This window comes from Gymnoscopelus microlampas (assembly GCF_963454915.1).
Source record: "Gymnoscopelus microlampas genome assembly, chromosome: 23".
Lineage (NCBI taxonomy): Eukaryota > Metazoa > Chordata > Actinopteri > Myctophiformes > Myctophidae > Gymnoscopelus > Gymnoscopelus microlampas.
The window spans coordinates 7158997-7183124 of record NC_139960.1 but is presented as its reverse complement, the minus strand read 5'-3'; the positions used below and the strand labels follow the sequence as shown (position 1 = coordinate 7183124).

The window sequence follows — 24128 nt, the reverse complement described above, 5'->3', positions numbered from 1 at the left end:
ATTGTCATGACATCAGGGATCTCCATACATGGGTATAAAGGGCTTTATAGATATTTATGTACAATCCTTAATTATATTTTTTGCTTTTTACCCATTTTTCTCCCCAATTTAGTCATTATGCCAATTGATTCCTCCCCAAACACATTTCTGTGTTGTCACTGCTGTTGTATCCTACTGACCCACCTGCCAGTGAGGAGCCCCCACCAGGAGGACGTAGAGCCTTCGTCGTCGTCCTCCTCCTCCCGCCCAACACTCCCCACTGACAGGTGCCGCCCCAGCCCGTAGGAGTACGCGCAGTGACCGATATCACCCGCCCGGCATCCCTCCCCTGAACACGGGCCAATTGTGTTTGTGTAGACGCTCGACAAAGCCGGATGCACCACGGTGGATTTGAACCTGCGACCTCCGTGGTGGTGGGCACCTACTTTTACCACTGTGCCACCCGAGCACGGCGCGCCCCTCTATATATTTCTGTACATTAATCCTGACCCCGACTTCCCACTCTACACATCACTCCCTCGGTTCCTCTGCGATACACATGCCAGGTTTGAAGTCAATCAGTCAGATGGTTCTCGAGATATGTGGGGGACACTCTCACACACAGACAGTATACACAGAGAGCATGACATATGCCTCACTGAGCATCATTAATAACGTCGTGCTAATGTAAGCTAGCCTGGAACAAACTTCAAATAAGTTCCTCAACATGGCAGCGAACCATACTATCTCGCTCTTGCTCACCACCACGGCTGTTTGTGGAGGAGAGAAACAGCTTGGCCCGCAGCTGCTGAAGTGCAAAACGCAGCGCATTAGCAGACGCTTAACAGCCTCTGCTTTCTGTGTACCTGCAGAAAATGGCGGCGTGCAGGGGCGATTTGGAGAGCGATTAGCAAGGAGCGACTCGCGTGAAGCTGCCAGGCACAAAGGTAACACCAGCCACTCTGTGAGCCCTGGAATCGGAACGCTAATCAGATGTGGCACAAATAAGCCATCTGGATTTCCTTCTGAGTGTGTGTGTGTGTGTGTGTGTGTGTGTGTGTGTGTGTGTGTGTGTGTGTGTGTGTGTGTGTGTGTGTGTGTGTGTGTGTGTGTGTGTGTGCGCGCATGCATGTGTATTCCATTCCATATCACTGTGTGTGAGTATAGGTACAGTATGTTGTATGCATGACAATAGACAATTTGGTTAATTGTGCAGCTGTAGCTCAATAGGTGTGCGTGCGTGAGAATTGACATCCCTGGGTATGTATGTGCACGTATGCATGTGTCATATAATGCATCTTACAGTCTGTGTGTGTGTGTGTGTGTGTGTGTGTGTGTGTGTGTGTGTGTGTGTGTGTGTGTGTGTGTGTGTGTGTGTGTGTGTGTGTGTGTGTGTGTTGAACTCCATTGTTATATTGTCCCTGAGGTATGTACTGGGGTGTGTGTGTGTGTGTGTGTGTGTGTGTGTGTGTGTGTGTGTGTGTGTGTGTGTGTGTGTGTGTGTGTGTGTGTGTGTGTGTGTGTGTGTGTGTGATAAACTCTATAATTGCACTGTGTCCCTAAGGTTTTTCAGTTGCCCACGGTAGAGTCTCAGTATCGTGGGACGGCTCGGTTTATAACAGGGACAAACTGTACCAGTCAAACGCACGCACACACACACACAAACTGCAAGCCATCAGAGACTGACAGAGAAACCACATTTTAATGAGACCACACGCACACACACACACACACACACACACACACACACACACACACACAATGATAACAGTTTTAGTACACAACAATTCACAACACACACACGTCCACGCATGCATGCTCACACACACAGAGAACATGTTTTATCCTTTAATTATCAGCTTTCTACTGTATGTGCAACTTCTCAGACCAAAAACATATTTACTAATAAAAGTGTGTGTGTGTGTGTGTGTGTGTGTGTGTGTGTGTGTGTGTGTGTGTGTGTGTGTGTGTGTGTGTGTGTGTGTGTGTGTGTGTGTGTGAAACTTTCTTCAGAGGTTCAGTGAGGTGTTGTTTTCATCTTACTATTCATTATTTTTTATTTATTCCCCATTGTGCTGCACATCATCATCACACACACACACACACACACACACACACACACACACACACACACACACACACACACACACACACACACACACACACACACACACACACACACACACACACACACACGCTAACAACAGTATGAATGCCGTCTCCAAAATATAGTACTCTGAGTCATGAACTTCTCTTCCTTTTAATTACTGAACTGACAGAAATACTATGGTGTTAAGGTCCTTACACACCAGGGGCGATTTTTTCATGTCAATGCAATGCAAGCTTCCACATCAGTGAGCGAAAAAGCAGAAAAGCAGCTTTTCCGCTACAAAACGTCGAAAAAGCGTCTTTTATGTATTCGGACTGGAGTCGAATTTTGCGTATATTCGCATAATCGCCGGTGTGTAATGACCTTTACTCTGCAGCCATTACAAGCTCTGCCTGCTCCATGTGTGTGTATTTGCACTGCAGTGGTGGACAAAGTACTCAACCCCAGTACTTGAGTCAAAGTATACTTCTGGTCCAATATCACTCCACTGTGAAAGTTGCTCAGTCACATTATACTTCAGTTAAAGTACTGGAGAACTCAATTACATTAAGTATGCATAATTGAGGTTCGGGCCGCTACGCAGCCTTCACATCTAGAGTTCACACCTATGTCGCACCGCCGACGTGACCGATATGTCTGAGTCATAGTGTCGGGGGCTTTGTCAGAGTACCCGTTGTACCCGTCTGTCTCTGTCCCTTTTGTGCCCAGATATGGAGATCTCTGTATCTGTCTGTCTACTTGTGTCCCTTTTGTGCCCAGATATGGAGATCTCTGTATCTGTCTGTCTACTTGTGTCCCTTTTATACCCATATATGGAGATACCTGATGTCATTAGTATTATGCCCATACCCTGTATATTGGCATGCCCAAAATGGAAATACATTGGTTGGATCGTGGTTCTGGACAACTGCATGTCCGAACGACTTGACCGCGGGCACCACACTCCCTCGAGGCCTTGCCGATGTGCACACCGAGTTTGAAGTTGGTCGGTCCCATACATGCACATGACCGTATATGGACATAACAGTCAGGTCTGTGGACAACTGGATCTCCATATATGCCTATATATGGGCATATCGGGTTTGTTTATGGTTATGTCTGAGTCAGAGTGACGTGGCCGTGGTCCTACCTGTATATGGGCCTGTTCAATTTGTTTATGTCAGAGTGACGTGGAAATATATATACTTGAGTGTTCAAAACGTTCAAATATCAATTGATTGCTGTATTCCTTTTTTGGGGGGGATGAACAGAAATGCTAAAGCTCGCATTAAAAGCTCAACTGTGATGCACTCAAATCAATCCATAAACCAGCGTAAAGCACAGCTTGCAACTAATTATGTGAAACCCTGCAGAGCCCAGCATCCTCCCTTTGATTAGTAAAAATAAAACAAGAGCAGGGGACACTTTCTTGACAACTCCAGCCCTATATACTTCGATGCATGACAAATAGCAAAGTAGATCTTGTAGTGTAGATCTGCTATTTTCACAACATAAATATCACACAAACATATCACACGGTGAACATGAGTAAAACATATCCCCACCGGACATAAGAATGCATGACCAGAGGGGGGATATCAAAAGCAGAGACATGGATGGATTAACAACGAATGGATGGATTAACAAGTTCACAACACGCCGCAATGCGACGCGTTGTGTAGCTTGTAGACCTGCCATTTTCATAAGGTTTTTATACATGTTATAAACTTGGGAAATGGGTACTTTATGAGTACTTATACTTGTGGTTCTTTAGTATATTTTGATGCCAATGCATTTGTTCTTTTACCCAAGTAGAATACCTTCCCCTCCCAGCAAATGCAACCCTGCTGACATCAATACTACCTGGAGCTCCGAAAGCACTGCCTGCCATCCATCCACCCATCCATCCATCATCCATCCATCCATCCATCCATCATTCATCCATCAGGCAGCAGAGGAATCCGTAGGGTCCCACCAGACGAAGACACAGAGACTGCTTTGACAATAGTACACCCGAAATCCACAGCCTCCTCCAATCAAAGCACGAGGCCCCCCAATGCTCACCTGTCAAACCCACGATCCATCACACTGAATACTCACCGCTGTCAGGACCGAAGCCCCAGCGCACCCCCGAGATCCAACTCCAACCCATTAAGACCTGAGGCCGATTCTACAAATACCTTCTAAATCATTGGTTCTCAAACTTTTTTCGAAATTCAAAATTATTCAAGAACACTTTCAAGATTTTTCAAAAATGTTCAAAAATACCAGATGTACAAGCTTGTATACCTGCTATTTTTGAATAGCCAACGCTAAAATCTAAAATGACACAGACCTAATGCTCGACCGGTTATCTAAACCTGAGCCAAGGCCCGCTGCAATGGTGTCCAAGCAGAACTTTAACCGAGATGTTCAGCCCAAGTGGTTCACAAGGTAAAGTAGTGCCAGGGGGTGAAAGAGAATCAGAAGGGCTCTGTAGTCGCCAGAGTATCTAGGTTGTAAGGCCAGATACCCTGGCTAGTACATGGTAAGCTCCTGGTGAGAGGTTTGAGGATACGCTTTCTGGGTTTTAATGGGCTACGTTGTACTTCCCCTAGCAAGCCATCCAAGGACCTCAAAAACAACAAAAACCCCACAGCGGAATCCAAGCTATATAGTGGCGTTCAGCCAAATCAGCAAAAGCTAAGACATGGCAAGGTTACCTGAGAGCAAAGGCCAGGAAAACAACATTTTCAACACAGCATTCGGAGGCAGCTGAACCATCTATTGCAGGGGTCTTCAACAGGGGGTCCTCAGAGTTACTACAGGGGGTCCGCCAAATCTTTGTGTGATATGATAGTTTTCTTTTACCTTAACCACTTGAACCCTGGCATCCCTTTTTCTGAGGAAAACTTTAGCCAAAAAATAGCGGATCTACAAGCTCACAACTTGTAGATCTGCTATTTTTAAGAGGTTAAGAGGTTTGGTGTAGAGCGAAAAAAGAGCAGACCAAGTAAACGAAATAAGTTTCATCTGAAACACAATTTTATACAATATAGAGGAGGTCCCTGCTTCATCTCTCACTCAGCTAGGGGGTCCTTGGCCTGAAAAACGTTTAAGACCCCTGATCTATATAACACACCACGCCATGTTGTGGAACTGAAGTTATACTCACTCTCTTATCTCAGTTATGGATTTTAACTTTAAATAGAGGTGTGCATAAATGGCTTGAGACAACTAAAGCATCCGAGTACGGTCTCGCCCTTCACAAAGTTCTGTAGGCTACAGACAATGTGCAAATCAATAACTGACCTTTCTCTCCGATAGTCACAACTCAGCACCATGGACAGCGTGAGGTCAGAGAGCAGGAGAGAAAATCCGCTCTTTTGTTCGCATTGTGGGCATTTTACGGAACACACACACCCACGCACACACACACACACACACACACACACACACACACACACACACACACACACACACACACACACACACACACACACACACACACACACACACACACACACACACACACACACACACACACACACACACACACACACACACACACGCTTCAATGTTATAATGTTACAGTTCCAATTTTGTCTTCTTATCTCTTTGTGTGATCACATTCAATTGCACTTGTTCATCCTGTATCCTGTGTGAGTTCTTTCTCCTAATCCTTCCTATATGAAAATAGTCACACCAGGGGCCAAGTCAGGGTCCCCCGGGGGCCACAGGTGTCGCTCCAATCATCACCAAACATTGCACAAATGTTGTTCAGGGATGCCATGACAATAAGTGTGTTGATTTGAAGGCCGGCCTGAAAATCTAGTCGGATAAAATTGGCATTGTTACGGATAAGAGTGCTAGGAGTAGAGTATAGGGATCTGTGTGTTATGTGTTTATGTTATAGGTGTGCGCGCGCCCGTCTTGTCCTCGTCCTCGTTCTTCGTCTGATCCTATGCAGATTCGGGAAGCGACTCCTTCTCCAGGATTGGTGGGGAGCGCTTCAGGCTCAAGCTCTGCACTCTGCAACAACGCGTCTCTATTGGCGCATACCACTCCACGGCTCCGCGTCATCAACCCTCCATTCTTCAAAAGCAATTCAATGTCTCCATTCTGGGCCGCTGTCAGTCCAGAGACACTCCATGTGCGACAGTCTAGTGACAGCGTGCCCAACGGAGTAGTTTAGCTACAGCCTTAACATACAGAGCATTGTATCCAGTCTAAATCCTATTGTAAACCTTTGCTGCTTAAGTAAGTGCGTCATGTGAGAGATGATACAGGGCAGGTAGTATTGTAGGTATTTATTAGTATTCCACTGTTTAGCACCAGGTAGAGGGCAGGATCCATTCACTTTGTATTTATGTTTGTTAAGTAAGAATAGGGTAGTCAGCTAGTTAGGTTTTCTTTATTATTGGTTATTACTAGGTTAGGAAGTAAGAGTTGGGGGTTATTCAAGTGTTTAGGAAAGTGACCTTTTGTTTGTTGTTTGTTTCTTTGCTTTGGTTCCTGTCCGCGCCCTGTTCACTCGACAGCACTGGTAGCACTGTTATTTCATTACCTTTTACACTTGATTGTATGCCATTCTAAGATTGCTGTGAATAAAAGCTTAAGTTTGGCTTGAACCACCTTGCCTTTGTTGCGTTCCTACTACCCTAGACCCGGTGGGTCGTAACATAATGGGGGCTCGTCAGCTTTATTGAACCTGAGCTGTTAATTTCAGTTTTTTTTCTCCTCAAAGTAAGTAATCAAGTGGCATACGGTTGTGTAAATTGTTTGACTAGGACTATAGGATTAGAGGGATGGCTCCATTTAATCTTGAGAAGTTTATTGAAAATCCATCATTTGATGCAATTGATGATTGTCGCAAAGAGGATTTGCACAATATAGCTTTTCACTTCAAGATCACGGTGTCCAAGTCGGCATGTAAAGATGAGCTTAAAACTCTAGTGGTGGCTGGGTTGGTGGAGAAGGATATTCTGGTTGTGTTGCCTGTGGTGCCTGACGAAGCTAATGCGGTAAAAGAGCTCAATGTGCATGGTGGCATAGGTGCCCCAGCGGACAAAGCTGAGGCACAGCCACAAGCAGGTGGGGGTGGTGATCCTCCCTCCCTGCCCGATCCAGATGGGTCTAAAGATGACGTGAACGTCCGTATTGCACAGATCAAAGTTGATTCTTATGAAAAAGTGCAAATGCGGCAAGCACAGCTCGAGCACCAGCTAAAAATAAGAAAGCTGGAAATAGAGGCAGACACTGCCTTGCGCATAAAGGAGCTTGAGGTGGGTTCTCTGAGAGGGTCCCAACCTAAGTCAGGTACATCTTCTATGAGTATTCCTTCCGCTTTTCCATCTACCCTGGATGTTTCTAAGCATGTTGCGTTGGTGCCTGCTTTCCGTGAGACTGAGGTGGATTGCTATTTTAGTGCATTTGAGCGCATTGCCTCTGCACTTAAATGGCCCAAAGAGGTCTGGGCATTGTTACTTCAATGCAAAATTCAAGGCAAAGCTCGAGATGTGGTGTCAGCTCTCCCTCTAGATGATAGTCTTAATTATGACTCTGTTAAGGCAGCTATTCTGAAAGCATACGAGTTGGTGCCTGAGGCCTATAGGCAGAAGTTTAGGAACCACAAGAAATCTAACCAAACATTTGTTGAGTTTGGCCGAGAGAAAGGCCTTCTCTTTGATAAATGGTGCACCGCCTGTAAGGTTAATGATTTTGATGCTCTGCGGGAGTTAATTCTACTTGAAGAGTTCAAGAAAAGTATTCCCGAGCGCATTGTGGTGTACCTTAATGAACAGAAGGTGGAGTCACTTTCTAAGGCGTCAACTCTAGCAGATGAGTTTGTTCTCACGCACAAGACTGTGTTCTCGTCATCTCAGAGTGAGAAAACGTATACTCCTCGATTCAATTCTACGGTTAATAATAATACTTCCAAGTCACCACCTCCGCGTAAGGATGACCGGGAGTGTTATTATTGTCACAAATCTGGACATGTCATTGCAAATTGTTTGCAGTTAAAACGTGGGGGACAACAGCAGCAGTCTTCTCAAGGTGCAGGGCAGCCACAAGGCATGGGGTTGATTAAAACAGAGCCTGGTTCCATGAAGATGTGTGAGAATCCTGATGCATGTTTTGCACCGTTCACCTTTGATGGGTTTGTGTCGCTGACAGGGGAAGCTAATGATCAGCAGCCAGTGCGCATTTTACGCGACACAGGGGGTTCACAATCTATCATTCTGGCTGGTGTGTTGTCACTTACTGATCAAACCTCATGTGGCTACAGCACTGTGCTACGTGGCATAGAAATGGGTTATGTCCCAAGAGCATTACACCAGGTACATGTGAATTCTAAATTGATCACTGGGTTTTTTCCTGTTGCCGTCTGCCCTGAGTTGCCCATACAAGGGATCTCATTCTTAATGGGCAATGATATTGCGGGTGGGAAGGTGGTTCCACCACTTGAGGTAATGGATTCTCCTAACTATGTGCCTGATGGCTTGATTGAGTCTCGCCCCACTGTGTTCCCAGCGTGCGTAATTACGCGTGCACAAGCACGAAAAGTAGGAGATGTTGATTTGTCAGATTCTGTTCTTGGACCAATTTTCAGAGAGGAAAATGTGGGGAATAAATCTGATGTTGCTTTAAGTAGCACTGTGAAAAAAGAGGACAAAGTACCGTGCACACCGGTTCCCCAAACTGGTGATTATCCCAGGTTGCCGATTACCCGAAAGTCTCTTTCAGCCGCTCAAAAGGGTGATCCGAGCCTCAGGAAGTGTTTCAGTGAGGTGATGACGTCTGACGCCGTTAAGAATGAACAGGTAGGCTATTTCCTTGATCAGGATATTTTGATGCGTAAATGGACATCACTTGCTACTGTAGGGTTAGAATGGAGCGCTGTATTCCAAATTGTTGTACCTACAGCCTTCCGTCAGCAGGTGTTATCAGTCGCCCATGAGAGTAAGTGGGCTGGTCATTTAGGTGTCACCAAAACGTACAACCTCCTCCTGAAACATTTCTTTTGGCCCGGAATGAAATCTGATGTTGCAAAGTTTTGTCAAAGTTGCCACACGTGTCAACTGGTAGGGAAACCTAATCAGGTTATCCCTCCTGCCCCCCTTTATCCAATACCTGTGATAGGTGAACCATTCGAGAGGGTGATTGTCGACTGTGTTGGCCCGCTGCCTAGAACATCCTCTGGTAACCAATATTTACTCACTATCATGTGTGCAGCTACCCGGTTTCCAGAGGCTATTCCGTTGCGCACCATCACAGCTAAAGCCGTTATCAAGGCGTTGCACAAGTTTTTTGCCATCTTTGGCTTGCCGAAATTTTTGCAAACGGATCAAGGAACCAATTTTCAGTCCAGGCTGTTTAATCAGGTTTTAAAATCCCTCAGTATTACGCACAAGGTCTCCAGCGCGTACCATCCAGAGAGCCAGGGGGCCCTGGAACGGTGGCACCAAACGCTGAAGTCCATGTTGCGTAAATACTGTTTGGAAACTGGGCGAAATTGGGATGAGGGGATACCATTTGTATTGTTTGCGGCACGCGATGCGGTACAGGAGTCATTGGGGTTCAGCCCAGCTGAGCTTGTTTTTGGCCATACTATTCGGGGTCCTCTCAAAGTTCTAAAAGAACAATTCATGTCTGCTAGTCCAGATTCGGGGGAAAATGTACTGGACTATGTTAGTCAGTTCAGAGAGCGTTTTCATCAGGCTTGCTCATTTGCAAAGGATGCGCTCTCTGAGTCTCAAATTCGAATGAAGCGTCGGTATGACCGAGCGTCGGTCTCGCGACTTTTTCAACCGGGGGATAAGGTTTTGGTATTGTTGCCTATCCTCGGTTCGGCACTTTCGGCTCGTTTTGAAGGGCCATACGAGGTCCTTGAGAAGCTCAGTGACACGGATTATGTCATAAGCACTCCTGAGAGGAGGCGCAAATATAGAGTGTGTCACGTTAACATGATAAAATGCTATCATTCCAGGGGTCACTCCAGTGCTGTTCCTACTAAACCTGTTTGCTCTGTTGTGTCAGCATTGATTGTGCCTGATACACCTACTGGATCTGACGGTGATGATGGGCTGGTATTACGCCCTACTCTGCAGCAGAGTGCGCGTCTGCCCAATTCTGAGATGGTAAGAGCGTTGCCTTCTCACCTCACTCATCTGCCTGACGTGCAGCGTAATGATGTGGTTAATTTGGTTAATGGTTTTCCAGCGCTATTTGGTGATATTCCCACCCAAACAACGGTGTTAAAACATGACATAGAGGTCACCCAAACCAAACCCATTAAGCAGCACGCATATCGTGCCAACCCGGTTAAACGGGCCCTGATGAAAAGTGAAGCTGAATATTTGTTAAAGCATGGTTTAGCGGAACACAGCACAAGTGCCTGGAGCTCCCCTTGTCTGGTCGAATTGAAATCGGATGGTTCACCTAGGTTCATCACTGACTATAGGAAGGTGAACAATGTAACTGTGCCTGATTCATATCCCTTGCCACGTATGGAAGATTGCATTGACAATCTGGGTAGCGCTTCCTACGTGAGCAAGCTGGATATGTTGAAAGGTTACTGGCAAGTGCCATTATCACAGCGTGCTTCTGAGATCTCAGCATTTGTAACACCTGACTATTTCTTGCAATACACTGTTATGGCTTTTGGTATGCGCAATGCGCCAGCCACGTTCCAGCGGCTCATAAACATTGTATTAGCGGGCATACCAAACTGTAATGCCTATCTAGATGATGTCATTGTGTATTCTTCGACTTGGGCAGACCACATGCAAACGTTAGAGCGAGTGTTTCAGCGTTTAGCTCAGGCGTCTTTAACTTTGAATCTTGCCAAATGCGAGTTTGGAAAAGCCACAGTCACATACCTCGGAAAACAAGTGGGGCAAGGCCAAGTCCGCCCACTAGAGGCCAAGGTCGCTGCTATAAAGGAATATCCTGTTCCTCTTACGCGCCGCGCTCTCCGTAGATTTCTAGGACTCGCCGGGTATTATCGTGGTTTTTGTAGAAATTTTTCTACGGTCGTGTATTCTCTCACTACCTTGCTTAGTCCCAAATCCGATTTTGTGTGGAATTTTAATTGTCAGCATGCATTTGAGAGTGTCAAGTCACTCATGTGCAATGCCCCTGTGCTCGCTGCTCCAAATTTCGATCGGCCTTTTAAACTAGAAGTAGATGCGAGTGCAGTTGGGGCTGGAGCAGTCCTTATCCAAGAGGATTTCGACGGAGTGGACCATCCTGTGTGCTATTTTTCACGTAAGTTTAATAAGCACCAGGTTAGGTATTCGACTATTGAGAAGGAAGCTTTAGCGTTGCTGTGGTCTCTCCAATTTTTTGAGGTGTATGTGGGGTGCAGTTCTCTACCCGTGACTGTATTCACAGACCATAATCCTCTGGTTTTCTTGTCACGCATGTACAATCACAATCAGAGACTCATGAGATGGGCTTTGATAGTTCAGGAGTACAATTTGGAGATTAAGCACAAAAAGGGGAAAGAAAATGTATTGGCTGATGCCCTATCCAGAGTGTGGGGCGGTTAAGTGGGTAGTGTTGGAATAGGTTAGTATTGTAAATATTATATATATATATTTTTTGTGTTTTGATGTAACATATAAAACAAACAGAGTGGTTTGTTTCTTAAGGGTGGGGGTGTTACGGATAAGAGTGCTAGGAGTAGAGTATAGGGATCTGTGTGTTATGTGTTTATGTTATAGGTGTGCGCGCGCCCGTCTTGTCCTCGTCCTCGTTCTTCGTCTGATCCTATGCAGATTCGGGAAGCGACTCCTTCTCCAGGATTGGTGGGGAGCGCTTCAGGCTCAAGCTCTGCACTCTGCAACAACGCGTCTCTATTGGCGCATACCACTCCACGGCTCCGCGTCATCAACCCTCCATTCTTCAAAAGCAATTCAATGTCTCCATTCTGGGCCGCTGTCAGTCCAGAGACACTCCATGTGCGACAGTCTAGTGACAGCGTGCCCAACGGAGTAGTTTAGCTACAGCCTTAACATACAGAGCATTGTATCCAGTCTAAATCCTATTGTAAACCTTTGCTGCTTAAGTAAGTGCGTCATGTGAGAGATGATACAGGGCAGGTAGTATTGTAGGTATTTATTAGTATTCCACTGTTTAGCCCCAGGTAGAGGGCAGGATCCATTCACTTTGTATTTATGTTTGTTAAGTAAGAATAGGGTAGTCAGCTAGTTAGGTTTTCTTTATTATTGGTTATTACTAGGTTAGGAAGTAAGAGTTGGGGGTTATTCAAGTGTTTAGGAAAGTGACCTTTTGTTTGTTGTTTGTTTCTTTGCTTTGGTTCCTGTCCGCGCCCTGTTCACTCGACAGCACTGGTAGCACTGTTATTTCATTACCTTTTACACTTGATTGTATGCCATTCTAAGATTGCTGTGAATAAAAGCTTAAGTTTGGCTTGAACCACCTTGCCTTTGTTGCGTTCCTACTACCCTAGACCCGGTGGGTCGTAACAGGCATCCTGACCTGAAAAAAGAGCTGGAGAGAAGGGGAGACCGATGTTACTGAAAAAAAAAACACTCTATAGCTATGAGTACTATCACAATATAGAGCTATTTAACACTTATTTTAACAAAGTAAAATCATCTATTTGACTCATTTCATCCATACTATGCAACAATATCACACAAACAGTCAAGATCCCCATAGTCCAAATGCAACCAGTGCTTCCCATATGCATTCAACAGCAGCGCCGCTGGTGTTGGGTTAATTGTAGTTGGTATTTATTGTAGGTTCTCTGTAGCGTTGTGTCTGTTGACTGGTCTTTCGGTTGTGATAGTGTGTATGTAATGTTTTAATTAGGAGAGTACTAGTCTCCCGAGCCAGACTGTTGCCTCACACAGTTTTCAAACGCTTCCGTCGTACAGTCTGGAGCACGGAAGTGCTGAAAACGTCAATTTGTCCTACTGTAAATCACATTATTCATAGCATACATAGCTCGCTGATCAGCAGTGGTGGAAAAAGTACTCAAATGTTTTACTTAAGTAAAAGTATCAATACTGCAATGTAGAAGTACTTTGTTACTAAAAGTCCGGAATTAAAAATGTACTTGAGTAACAGTACAAAAGTATTGGTATCAAAATGTACTTAAAGTACCAAAAGTAAAAGTACTAAAATGTTTGAAAATAGCAGATCTACAAGCTCACAACGCATCGCGATGCTCTGCGTTGTGAGCTTGTAGATTGGCTATTTTCAAATAGCCTAGGTATAAAATAGGGCTCAAGTGGTTAATTAACCTTTAATATTTATATCTGGAAAGTAAATAGTAACTAAAGTTCTCAAATAATTGTAGTGGAGTAAAAGTCCAATACTTGCCTCTGAGATGTAGTGGAGGAGAAGTACAGTAAAAGTATAGACGATTGGAAATACTCTAATGTTACTTAAAGGTAGGGTAAGTGATATTTTTTGGTTAAAACAAAAAGTATTTTGTTAAAAGGTTAAAGCACTACATTCTGATAGTAATCATTGCTATAGAGTGTTTGTTCAGTAACAGGAGTCTCCCCGTCTCTCCAGCTCTTTAATAAACAGGAAATACATTTTCCGGTAGGTGTCAAAATCTCAGCCAATCAGGAGAAAGTACCAATTTTTAAGCTTCATTTTTATAGTGTTCCAGTTCCAATTTTGCCTGCTAATTTCTTAGTGTCATCACTTCCAATTTCACTTGTTTAATCTATATCCTGATTGAGTTCCCTATCCTGATTGGATAAAATTGAAAATGAAACTGAAACTGAAACAAAAATGCATTTTCTGTTTTATAAAGAGCTGGAGAGACAAGGAGACTCCTTTTACTGAACAAACACTCTATAGCAATGAGTAGGCCTACTATCAGAATATAGAGCTATTTAACACTTATTTTAACCAAAGAAAATCACTTACCCTACCTTTAAGTACAGCACTCGAGCTAATGTACTTAGTTACTTTACACCACTGCTGATTAGCAGAAATGACATTTTAAAAACATATTTTAAAGATATTTTTATGAATGTTTTCCTTAACGGAAATGACATACAGAGCTTCCTTTCTCGGCTATAGCGGGAGGCGTAGTTCCAGACTCTACGTAGCATTCACAGACTGTGGAATAGTTGTCTGACTATTCATTCCAGACTAGGAGAGTTCAAACTAGAACAGGACACACAGGACCACTGGGTCTCCCTCTTGATTCCAACCGAGGCGTGTACTGTACACAGGGTGAAGGGTTAATGGTTTGTTTGTAGTATAGAGAATTTAAGCTGTTATGACATTGTAAATTATTGTTTTATTGCCTTATAGTGGCTTTATAGTTTCTGTTGCTTTGAACCCTGCAAAGCAGTTAGTGTTACTTTCTATGAATGAATGCTCCAATACAAATTAATTGCAAAATCCAGAAAGTAATACTTGGGATTTGCGACCCAGGGAACTGTTTCCTCTCAATCTCACACACACACACACACACACACACACACACACACACACACACACACACACACACACACACACACACACACACACACACACACACACACACACACACACACACACACACACACACACACACACACACACACACACACACACACACAGTTCAGGGCCATTGTTCACTTTTTCAATAAAAGTAGCTCATGCCAGACAATAATTTACTGGTACCTGGACCCCAAAGAACCTCTGGTGTCCCAGAGGACGGGGTCCATGTCTCCAGCTCTCCTATTAACCCTCCCCTCATCTCTTCTGTCTCAATAAAGACAAGACGCCCCACAGTCTCCCCCCTTTTAAAACATTTACCCCAAAAAAGTGTCTTCATTAACAGCTGTCCCAAAGTCCCCAATGAACGCTGAAACGCATTGGCCCCCTTTTCAATGCTCTTAAAAAGGAACAACGGTGCAATAACAAGGATATTATTTTAATTTCAAAGAGGAAAGATTCTTTGTCCCCTCGGGGCAGATTCCTTTGGAATAAGATAAATAAAATAAAAACATTAATAAAAAAGAAACACCCTCCAGTCTCTACTTTGATGTCTGGTCATGCATAACCCAGTATAGTCTGTCTGTCTGTCTGTCTGTCTGTCTGTCTGTCTGTCTGTCTATCTGTCTGTCTGTCTGTCTCTCTCTCTCTCTCCCCCCCCCCCTCCATTATTTGGCTTGGTTGCTACAGTAGGTTTTAAATCAGTAGAGAACCCAAACTAGGTCACAGCTGTCGCGCAGACGTGTCAGGGGTCCCAAATTGGGAGCGGGTGGCATCAAAAGTTGAACGCGTGGCTGATCATTAAATCATGATCCCTCACTGGAGAGGAGTGTCAGTCTTGTCACCTAGTATGTCCTCGGTGCGGTTTTGTCACCGAATCACTTGAAAAGCCAAAAGGGCTCGTTAACCCGTTAAAACCGGAAAAGCACCTGTGTCATTTTAGATTTGAGCTATATATAGGCATGTAGCAACATGCGTTTTTCAGAAAACTCTAAAGCAGGGGTCTTCAACGTTTTCAGGCCAAGGACCCCGTAGCTGAGAGAGAGATGAAGCAGGGACCCCCTACTCTATATTGTATAAAATTGTGTTTTAGAGTTTCAAGTTTTTTTTTTACTTAGTCTGCTATTTTTCCCCTCTTACACCTATAGCCTCTTTGCCAAAAATAGCCGATCTACAAGCTCTCAACGCCTCGCAGCGCGAGGCGTTGTGAGCTTGTAGATCTGCTATTTTTGGCTAAAGTTCTCCTCAGAGAAGGGATGTTAGGGTTCAAGTGGTTAAGGTAGAAAAAAAAATCATATCACACAAAGATTTGGCGGACGCCCTGTAGTAACTCTGAGGACCCCCTGTTGAAGACCCCTGCTCTAAAGGATTTAGAAGAGTAGTTCTCAAAAATAACAGATCTACAAGCTCACAGCGCGTCACTTTGAACTTTTTTTAAAACACAAATCTTCTCTTCTGGGGGTCCCTGGCACAAACTCTGTTCAGGTGAAAATACATACATTTGGGGGTCCTCAGCACGAAAAAAGTTTGAGAACCACTGATTTAGACGGCATCTGTCGAATCGGCCTCAGGTCTTAATGGGTTAATACATTTATGAGAGACGACGAGCATCAAGGCTGAAGATGTAAGAGGTTTTATTTGTCACATGCGTGTTGAGGTGCGCGCGGTGGGGGACGAGTGGCAGACTGGATCACAGGCATAAAATGTTTAAACAAGTGTTCTAATGATCCACTGGAGAAGTCTTTCTTCCGTGTTCTGTCCCTACGTGACCCGCAGTTCCCATTTCCATGGGCACGGTGTTAAAAAGTCTAAAGAGGTGGTTCCCAAACTGGGGGTTGGGACCCCCAGGGGGATCCCCAAATTATTTTGGGGGGGGGGGTCCCAGATGATAAGCTGTTTTCTCACTCGACAGTAAACAAACCAACATACAGTATAAGTGTATATAGGGTATCGTTATCTGCACATTTCTAAAGTTACAATTTAAGGACTTTTTAGACCTATTTAATACCAAATTGGACAGGGATACAACTGCCTTGCCTTGCCATCTTGGATCTGTGGGGTTGAGCTAGGCTTGTCATGTGAATAGTAGGTTTCCGAGGCTATGTGAATAGAGGCAGGCGTTTCTATATAGAACAGCGGTTCTCAAGCTGTGGGGGATATTGCAAGTGGGCCCTCGAATAATTGGCAAAACACTAATATTTGAATGATAATATAACATTAACACATTGAGTGACATAATTCAAATTCAAGTTGTTTTATTTTTTATGTTTTCTCCACATGGGGCGCTCTAACGCAACTTAGGAATGATCCACGGACCCTGTAAAATGGAATGGACAGATGTGAATCCAGTCCAAAAAACGTACCTCCCGTCCACTCCAATGATAGGATCTGGAGACTTTTTACAGTGGTGAAAACGAGCAATTTTCGACCAGTCGATAGTCGGGACCCTCGACCATCGCGCACGCACCCTTTGTTTACATCCGCGTCCTCGTCGTGGCGTCTACAGCTCTAAACAGATCAGCGTACGCGGTAAGAAGCGCTGGCACTGGATGTACCCTGTTTATAAAAAACTCTGGCACTAAATATGTTAAAGGAGACACACCATGAATTTAAAAAAAAATATTTGATATTTAATATCATATGGTGTATGTCCCTCAAACCATTTTCAAAAGGTTTGAGCCTAAATCAACACTCAGATATACTCATCCCAAGTCAATTCTCTCAGGCTTATAAAGCACTTTCAGATGCAATACCAAAACGTCCTGTTGGGCAGAGGGGTGCTACTGAGCAATTCTGTCAAAATACATGGGCAGAATGTTTCGTGATGTAAGCAAATATTGCCATTCTGAGATGGCCTGTTCAGACACGCCCATTCTGAAAATCTCTGAAATGAGAATGAATGACTGAATAAATGACTGAAAAAAAAATATTTTTTGGGGTACAAGAGACACTGGGGAGCCCAAAAAATACCCCCCCCCCCCCAAAAAAAAGGGAAATTCATGGTGTGTCTCCTTTAATATTAAAATATAGCCTATATACATTATGTAAAAAAGAAAATTCAAATATCATTTTTTCTTTGAAAACTGTTTACCAGTGATGGGTAATCCAAGCCAGTATAACATGCAGGCTTTCTATTCCTGGAAAGCATGCTATAACAGAAGCCATTGATCTCACGTTAATAATAATAATAATTAAAAAAAAATGTCATCACTGGTAGGCAGGTTTCTAAAGTGTCCTCCTATGAGACATATACAGTACCAAGTGGATAAAAATGGTACCATATTATAATGAGCATTAGTGAGGACCAAGATAGGTTGAAAATGGGTGAAGTGGTCTTTTAATGCCCATAGTTTAAACTTAACTAACTAGATGAAAACTGGATCTCAGAAGTATAACGTTTATCCAGTGATTCATTATGGCATTTTTGCTTCGGCAACCCCTTTGCCGTTACACTATTCTGCTATGAAAACTCTAAAAGATAGCTGATGCAGATGCTACGCATGAATGATGAACAATATAACAAACAAATAAGACATGGACTGAAAGCCGATTTGTTTTAAACTGTGGCCATAACATTCAAGTGAATCCAGTTTTGATACCATTGTGTTCAAAATATCGCTTTATTCAATTGTATGTTGCTTTCTATTCAAAAACAGTTGTGCTAGTCAAGTATTTCATTTAAAAAAGGTACGGATCATTGAGTTCACACAGAGAGTCTCTCTCTCTCTCTCTCTCTCTCTCTCTCTCTCTCTCTCTCTCTCTCTCTCTCTCTCTCTCTCTCTCTCTCTCTCTCTCTCTCTCTCTCTCTCTCTCTCTCTCTCTCTCTCTCTCTCTCTCAGACAGATACACAGACAATGAGTAAGTCATTATGCATGTATTAAGTGTCCTCATCTGTCATGTGGTCTGACTAATCAACTCCAGAGTGGATACTCACACTATGCACTACACACTGCCTGAGGTGTGTGTGTGTGTGTGTGTGTGTGTGTGTGTGTGTGTGTGTGTGTGTGTGTGTGTGTGTGTGTGTGTGTGTGTGTGTGTGTGTGTGTGTGTGTGTGTGTGTGTGTGTGTGTGTGCACGTGCATTGTATTGAAGCTGAAGAGGAAAGAGAGAGAGAGAGCATGAAAGGAATGAAATCCTGTATGCATTGAAGTGAGAAACCGATTACAAGAGAAAGGGTGGCATTTTGTGTCTGTGTCAGAGGGAGAAGGCGCGACAAATTTGATATTGTGTGTGTGCGTGCGTGCGTGCGTGCGTGCGTGCGTGCGTGCGTGCGTGCGTGCGTGCGTGCGTGCGTGCGTGCGTGCGTGTGTGCGCGCGTGCGTTTCTACAGCATGCATATCATGGACCCGTGACCTGCAGTCAAACTAGTGCTTGCACAATAGGACTTGAAAGTGACCTTATAATAGCTATAAACCAAATGTCAATGCTTCCTATGACCCAATATGTCACAGCTTCGCTCAATGTCCTTAATCAGACAATGCAACAGTGTGCCTCCATGTTCTGCAGTCTATTTACAATTGTTAGCGTATATATAATATAGTAATAATAATAATAAATAATAATAATTAAAACAAATAAAATAATAATAATAATAATAATAATTAGTATAACGATCAAATCAAACAACTGGTTAAAGAGGAAATGGTTCAAATTGATTTCCCTAAACCACATAACACCCAACATTCCCATTCTGTGGCGAACATTCAGTAATGCATTGTGAGCATGTAGTGTAGATCGCTTTGTTTGAGATTTGGTGTAGAGGGAATAAAAATAGGGCAAAAAAGGTGCAACGGTGCTCACATCTGAGCTTGTTTGTAGATCGACAAAGATTTGTCTGTGGTAACTCTGAGGACCCCTTAGGGGTCCCGGTCCTCCTGTTGAAGATCTATGGTCTAGTACAGTAGCTAAATAAGCCCATAACTTCCTGTGCCTCTTTCCTATGAGTTATGCATTCCTTAATTCTGACAACAACAAAGGTCTTGCACCCATACTTATCTTAATTTACCATTACTAAATCATATGATATAATAATATTAAAACAAGAGCTTACTTACAAAAAGATAAATAGATGAAAAGAGTTGGGATACTGTAGGCACATATTCCCACAATTCTTAATACAACCGGTACTGGAGCAAAAAAAAAAGAAAAACTCAAAGTAAAGAAAGCTAATGTCCACACACTGTATAATGCTGTGTGCTTTATTAGCCTCTATTCAAACAAACAATATTTGGCCGAAGGTGAAATAGGGACCAATAAATCACGGACAACATTAAACTGTGTGCAGACATTACTTTTCTTTACTGGCTCTGATAATAGCCTGACTCCAATTAAGGTCTGATTCTCTCTGTATGAGGTAAATAAAGGCCCTGACTGCTATTAGAGCGTTTATGGTACATTAAAATGGTGAAATAAAAATGGTATTTATACAGCACCTTCATCCACAATGTGCATTACATTCACCCATTTCACACACCAATGGCGGAGGTAACCATGCAAGGCACCAAACTGAATATATATTTTCAGCGAACATTTGTAAAATATGTTGTTCCTGGGAACCCCCACAAGCAAAGATTTGAGTTACAAATGTTGGCTTTAAGAATATATATATATTCAAAGATTTGCACACATTGTCACGATTCTTTTCAAAAATAGCAGATCTACAAGCTCATTTTTGCATAGCCAAAGAAATCCAAAGTGACACAGATGCGTTCCCGTATTGAATGGGTTAAGTGGTCAGATGGGTGGGCCGTGTACATTTTCGGAGCGTGTTTATTTTAACGATCAATCAATTGATTGTGTTCCACCATGGATCAACGTACTGTAGTATACTTTAAGTTCTTATTTATTGGTATCACTTCTTCATAGAAACCATAGTGTTTTTGCCAATTATTTGCAATATATCCTCCCGGCCCACAAGTTGAGCACCAGTGAGTGCATTCCCAGGCCAGCGTGGAGATATAGTCCCTCCACCAAAGCTACGGTTTGCCCCATGGCCTCCTCCCAGCTGGAGTTGCGTGGAGGGGGGGTTGGGCAAATATTCAAATTATATATGCCCAAATCACCTCTGCTGGCACCAGCTCAGTGGCCTTGTGGTTAGAGTATCTGCCCTGAGGCTGAGAGGTCAGGGTTTGAATCCCCAGTCTGGGTCATATCAAAGACTCTGAACCAGTGCCTCCCTGCTTAACATGTAGCAGCAAAGGTTGGATTAGGGGTAATAGAGTTATAGGACGGACTACCCCGTCCCCAGCTATTCATTTCAATGAAAGTTACTCACCAGCGTTTGAAACACCCGGAAAAACACTCTTCTTCCGCATTTTTCTTGATTTAAGCACCACATTTTTGTGCCCAAATGCAGAAGGGTTTCAAACGGTAGAAACATGTGCAGTGGCGTTTTAAATGCGGAAGTATTGCAATCCCATATTTGACCACCAGGCGACGTGGTTCTGGGGGCTTGGTAAGTCCCTGCGACATACTCTCGTCATGTCCAGGATACGTACTTGTACATCAAGCTGCCTCACACTAAAGAAACAGGGGATAGGCATCTGCCGTATACAGGCCTCATCTCATTCTACCCTCCCTCAAGAAGAAGCGGCGATCAGTTCAAATTCTTTGAGAAATTGCTCAGCCCGGGTAATTGATAATGACTGTGGGGGAAAATAAACTATGCCAGTTTGAAACGCATAAATGTTTCTGTCACTGAGAACTTGGATTCAAACATAAACAAGCTATTACACTGAGACTAAAAATAGCAAACAAAACATAACATTTGTAATTCTTTCTACACATATCATCCCACTCTCCTTGAATATCTGTGTACACTGTTGAATAATATATACATATGTATTTGTATAACACATATTTAATGCTTACCATTATACACCACATATACTCTCTCCTCTCTCTCTCTCTCTCTCTCTCTCTCTCTCTCTCTCTCTCTCTCTCTCTCTCTCTCTCTCTCTCTCTCTCTCTCTCTCTCTCTCTCTCTCTCTCTCTCTCTCTCTCTCTCTCTCTCTCTCTCTCTCTCTCTCTCTCTCTCTCTCTCTCTCTCTCTCTCTCTCTCTCTCTCTCTCTCTAGTCCAGAAGACACCACACACAGCTGGATTTGTGGTTCTGGTGGTATCTGAAAACATGTACTTATACAGTACAGTATATATTTATTATGTATAAAACACTGCTTGCTCCTCCAGTAGGGAGAGAACTGTCACTGTGTTGACTCACTGCACATGTAAATTGCATCAAAACCAATACTGCAGGTGTCAAATGTTTAAATCGTCTCAAAAGTTAGAATTCCATGACAGCGCCTATATTGCAGAGTCATACTCACTTTCTCACGTCAAGGTTCCTTTTCATAAATACCTTACCTACAGTGGACTTTGTGTAAAAGTTGCTCGGCATCATTGTTATGCACACACAGTCTTTGTATAGCACATATGGGCCCAGGACTTCTACTTTTTGTTTCTGAGAGCCGGACACTTCAACTTCACATTCTGTTGGATTATATAAACGTTGTGTCTTAACTACTTAATCCCTATAGGCTTAATTACCTGGACCTGAGTTGTCTCTGTAATTGGACTGTCTACACCACTATTTCCCAAACAATTTTTATGGGTCACAACGCGGGTAAAATACAATTTTTTTTGCGTTATATACATTATTTCAAAAGATTCAAAAAGGTTTAAACATAAAAATCTCAACTTTTCATCTATTGAAAACAATTGTAAAACTATTCTAATTGTGTATTTATTATTTATTTTTCATAAATATATATATATATTTTTTAGAATTTTCGTAAAATAAAATCAAAGTTTAAGAAGTAGTGAAAATAGCAAATATATAAGCTTCGCACCGCGCTGTGAGCTTGTAGATCTGCTATGTTCACTAGATTGGGTCCCGGGTAAACGTCTAATTTCTCTTTTGGGTCTTGAGCTAAAAGGTTTAAGAACCCATTGCTCCACACCAAATCTCTTTACTAAAAATAGCCACTCTACAAGCTCACAACGCGTCGCAAGCATTGTGAGCGGCTATGTTTGGCTAATGTTACCCCCCAGAATATGGATGCTGGGGTTCAAGTGGATTGACCAAATGAACGGAAAGGAAAAAAGGAGGGGGCCAAAGACCCCTGTGGTACCAGTCAACTACAGTATCCAGTATACTGTAGGGTGGAAGTGGTTAATGAATACACACACACACACACACATACAGAACACATGCATACTGTACGTTCAAATACAGCATGTTTGCAAACACACACACATACCAGCCACATCTCCCAGGATGATCAGTGGCGTCTCATTAGAATGCTGTTTAATGCTGTTTACCAGCCAGTCTCCCTTCATTAATATACAGTAACTGCCATTCATTTCCATCCCATCTTGTCATCTGACTGTTTTCCCCTGCTCCTTTCATGTGTTTTCATGTCACTCTCTTGATCTTTTTCTTGTTTTGAATTTCTAGCGCTCTGATTGTTTTCCAGAATGCACTTTTCAAATATTTATCTCTTGAGTTCTTGGTACTTTGGTGTGAAATATGTGCCTGCCAACAGTCCTTGTGTTTGCGTGTGTGTGTGTGTGTGTGTGTGTGTGTGTGTGTGTGTGTGCGTGTGTGTGTGTGTGTGTGTGCGTGCCAAAGCACTCACATTCAGGTGCAATCGGTTGGTCCAAGTCCCAATAACGCGGTACTCTGTAGTAGATCTGTTGGTGATCTGGTACTGGAAGATGTCGTACCTCCCCGGAGCGTCTCCGTTCTCGTTGAACACCACAGGCGTGCCCGCACTTCCTGGAAAGCAAAATAAAGGTGTTCAATCACTTAAACCCTATACTTCCACCAGGGCTCTATACTATTGTATTTTCTCTGTATTTTCTGTTTTTGCAAAAGTTTCTCCCAGCATATGGTTGCTGGGATTTAAGTGGTTGAAAAGTTACAAAGATGCTCCACCCCTCAGGCTTATTAATTCAATGTGGACTATTGAGCTTCCTGGAACATGAAACAAAGAAGGACATTCAAAGCATAGGTAGAAAGATGGTCTACTCTTCAGGTAATATACATAGTAGGCTACATCTGGTGATATTATACATTTTCAAACATTTCAATCATCTGTTTTTTCAATAAAAATAAAATACATTTCAAAAAAAGTTTCAAAAATGTTAAAGGGATGCAAATAGCCAATCTACAAGCTTGCAGATCGGCCATTTGCTCATTTGTTGCACAACACCTTCATACGACAAAATATAAAATAGGGCTTAAGTGGGTGATATATGGCTGAATGGATGTCATTAGTAAATGAAATGCTATGAAGCCATGGGGAGCTTTGTAGAAGTCCAAGGATTCAGGGAGAGGCTTGGATTCCTTCCTCATTAAGAATTCTTCTTCACACCTTTCCTTGGGACATCCTGTTTTTCCTTTAGGTCGAGGTCAAGTCGTTAGAAAGGGAAATAGGACATTTCTTTTTAATATCTGGTTCTCATTTGCTCTGTAAAGCACTTTGAGCTGCATTTCATGTCATGCAAGGTGCTATACAAATAAAGTGTATTATTATTGTTATTATTTAAGGCTGGTAGTGAACTTCTTTAAACATAACAAAGACATCAAATAGTAACAAGAAGTA

General features: G+C 43.0%; 1 protein-coding gene across 1 annotated transcript in view; it reads right to left on the bottom strand.

Annotated features, from left to right (window-relative positions):
- The window catches only part of grm8a (glutamate receptor, metabotropic 8a), a gene marked incomplete at its 3' end in the record, with an annotated part of 340950 nt that overhangs the window by 38508 nt on the left and 278314 nt on the right, over positions 1–24128 (bottom strand). The window contains exon 7 of the mRNA XM_084049615.1: positions 23160–23299. Within this exon, the coding sequence (XP_083905741.1) occupies positions 23160–23299 (140 nt within the window). The remainder of the gene's footprint in view (positions 1–23159; positions 23300–24128) is intronic.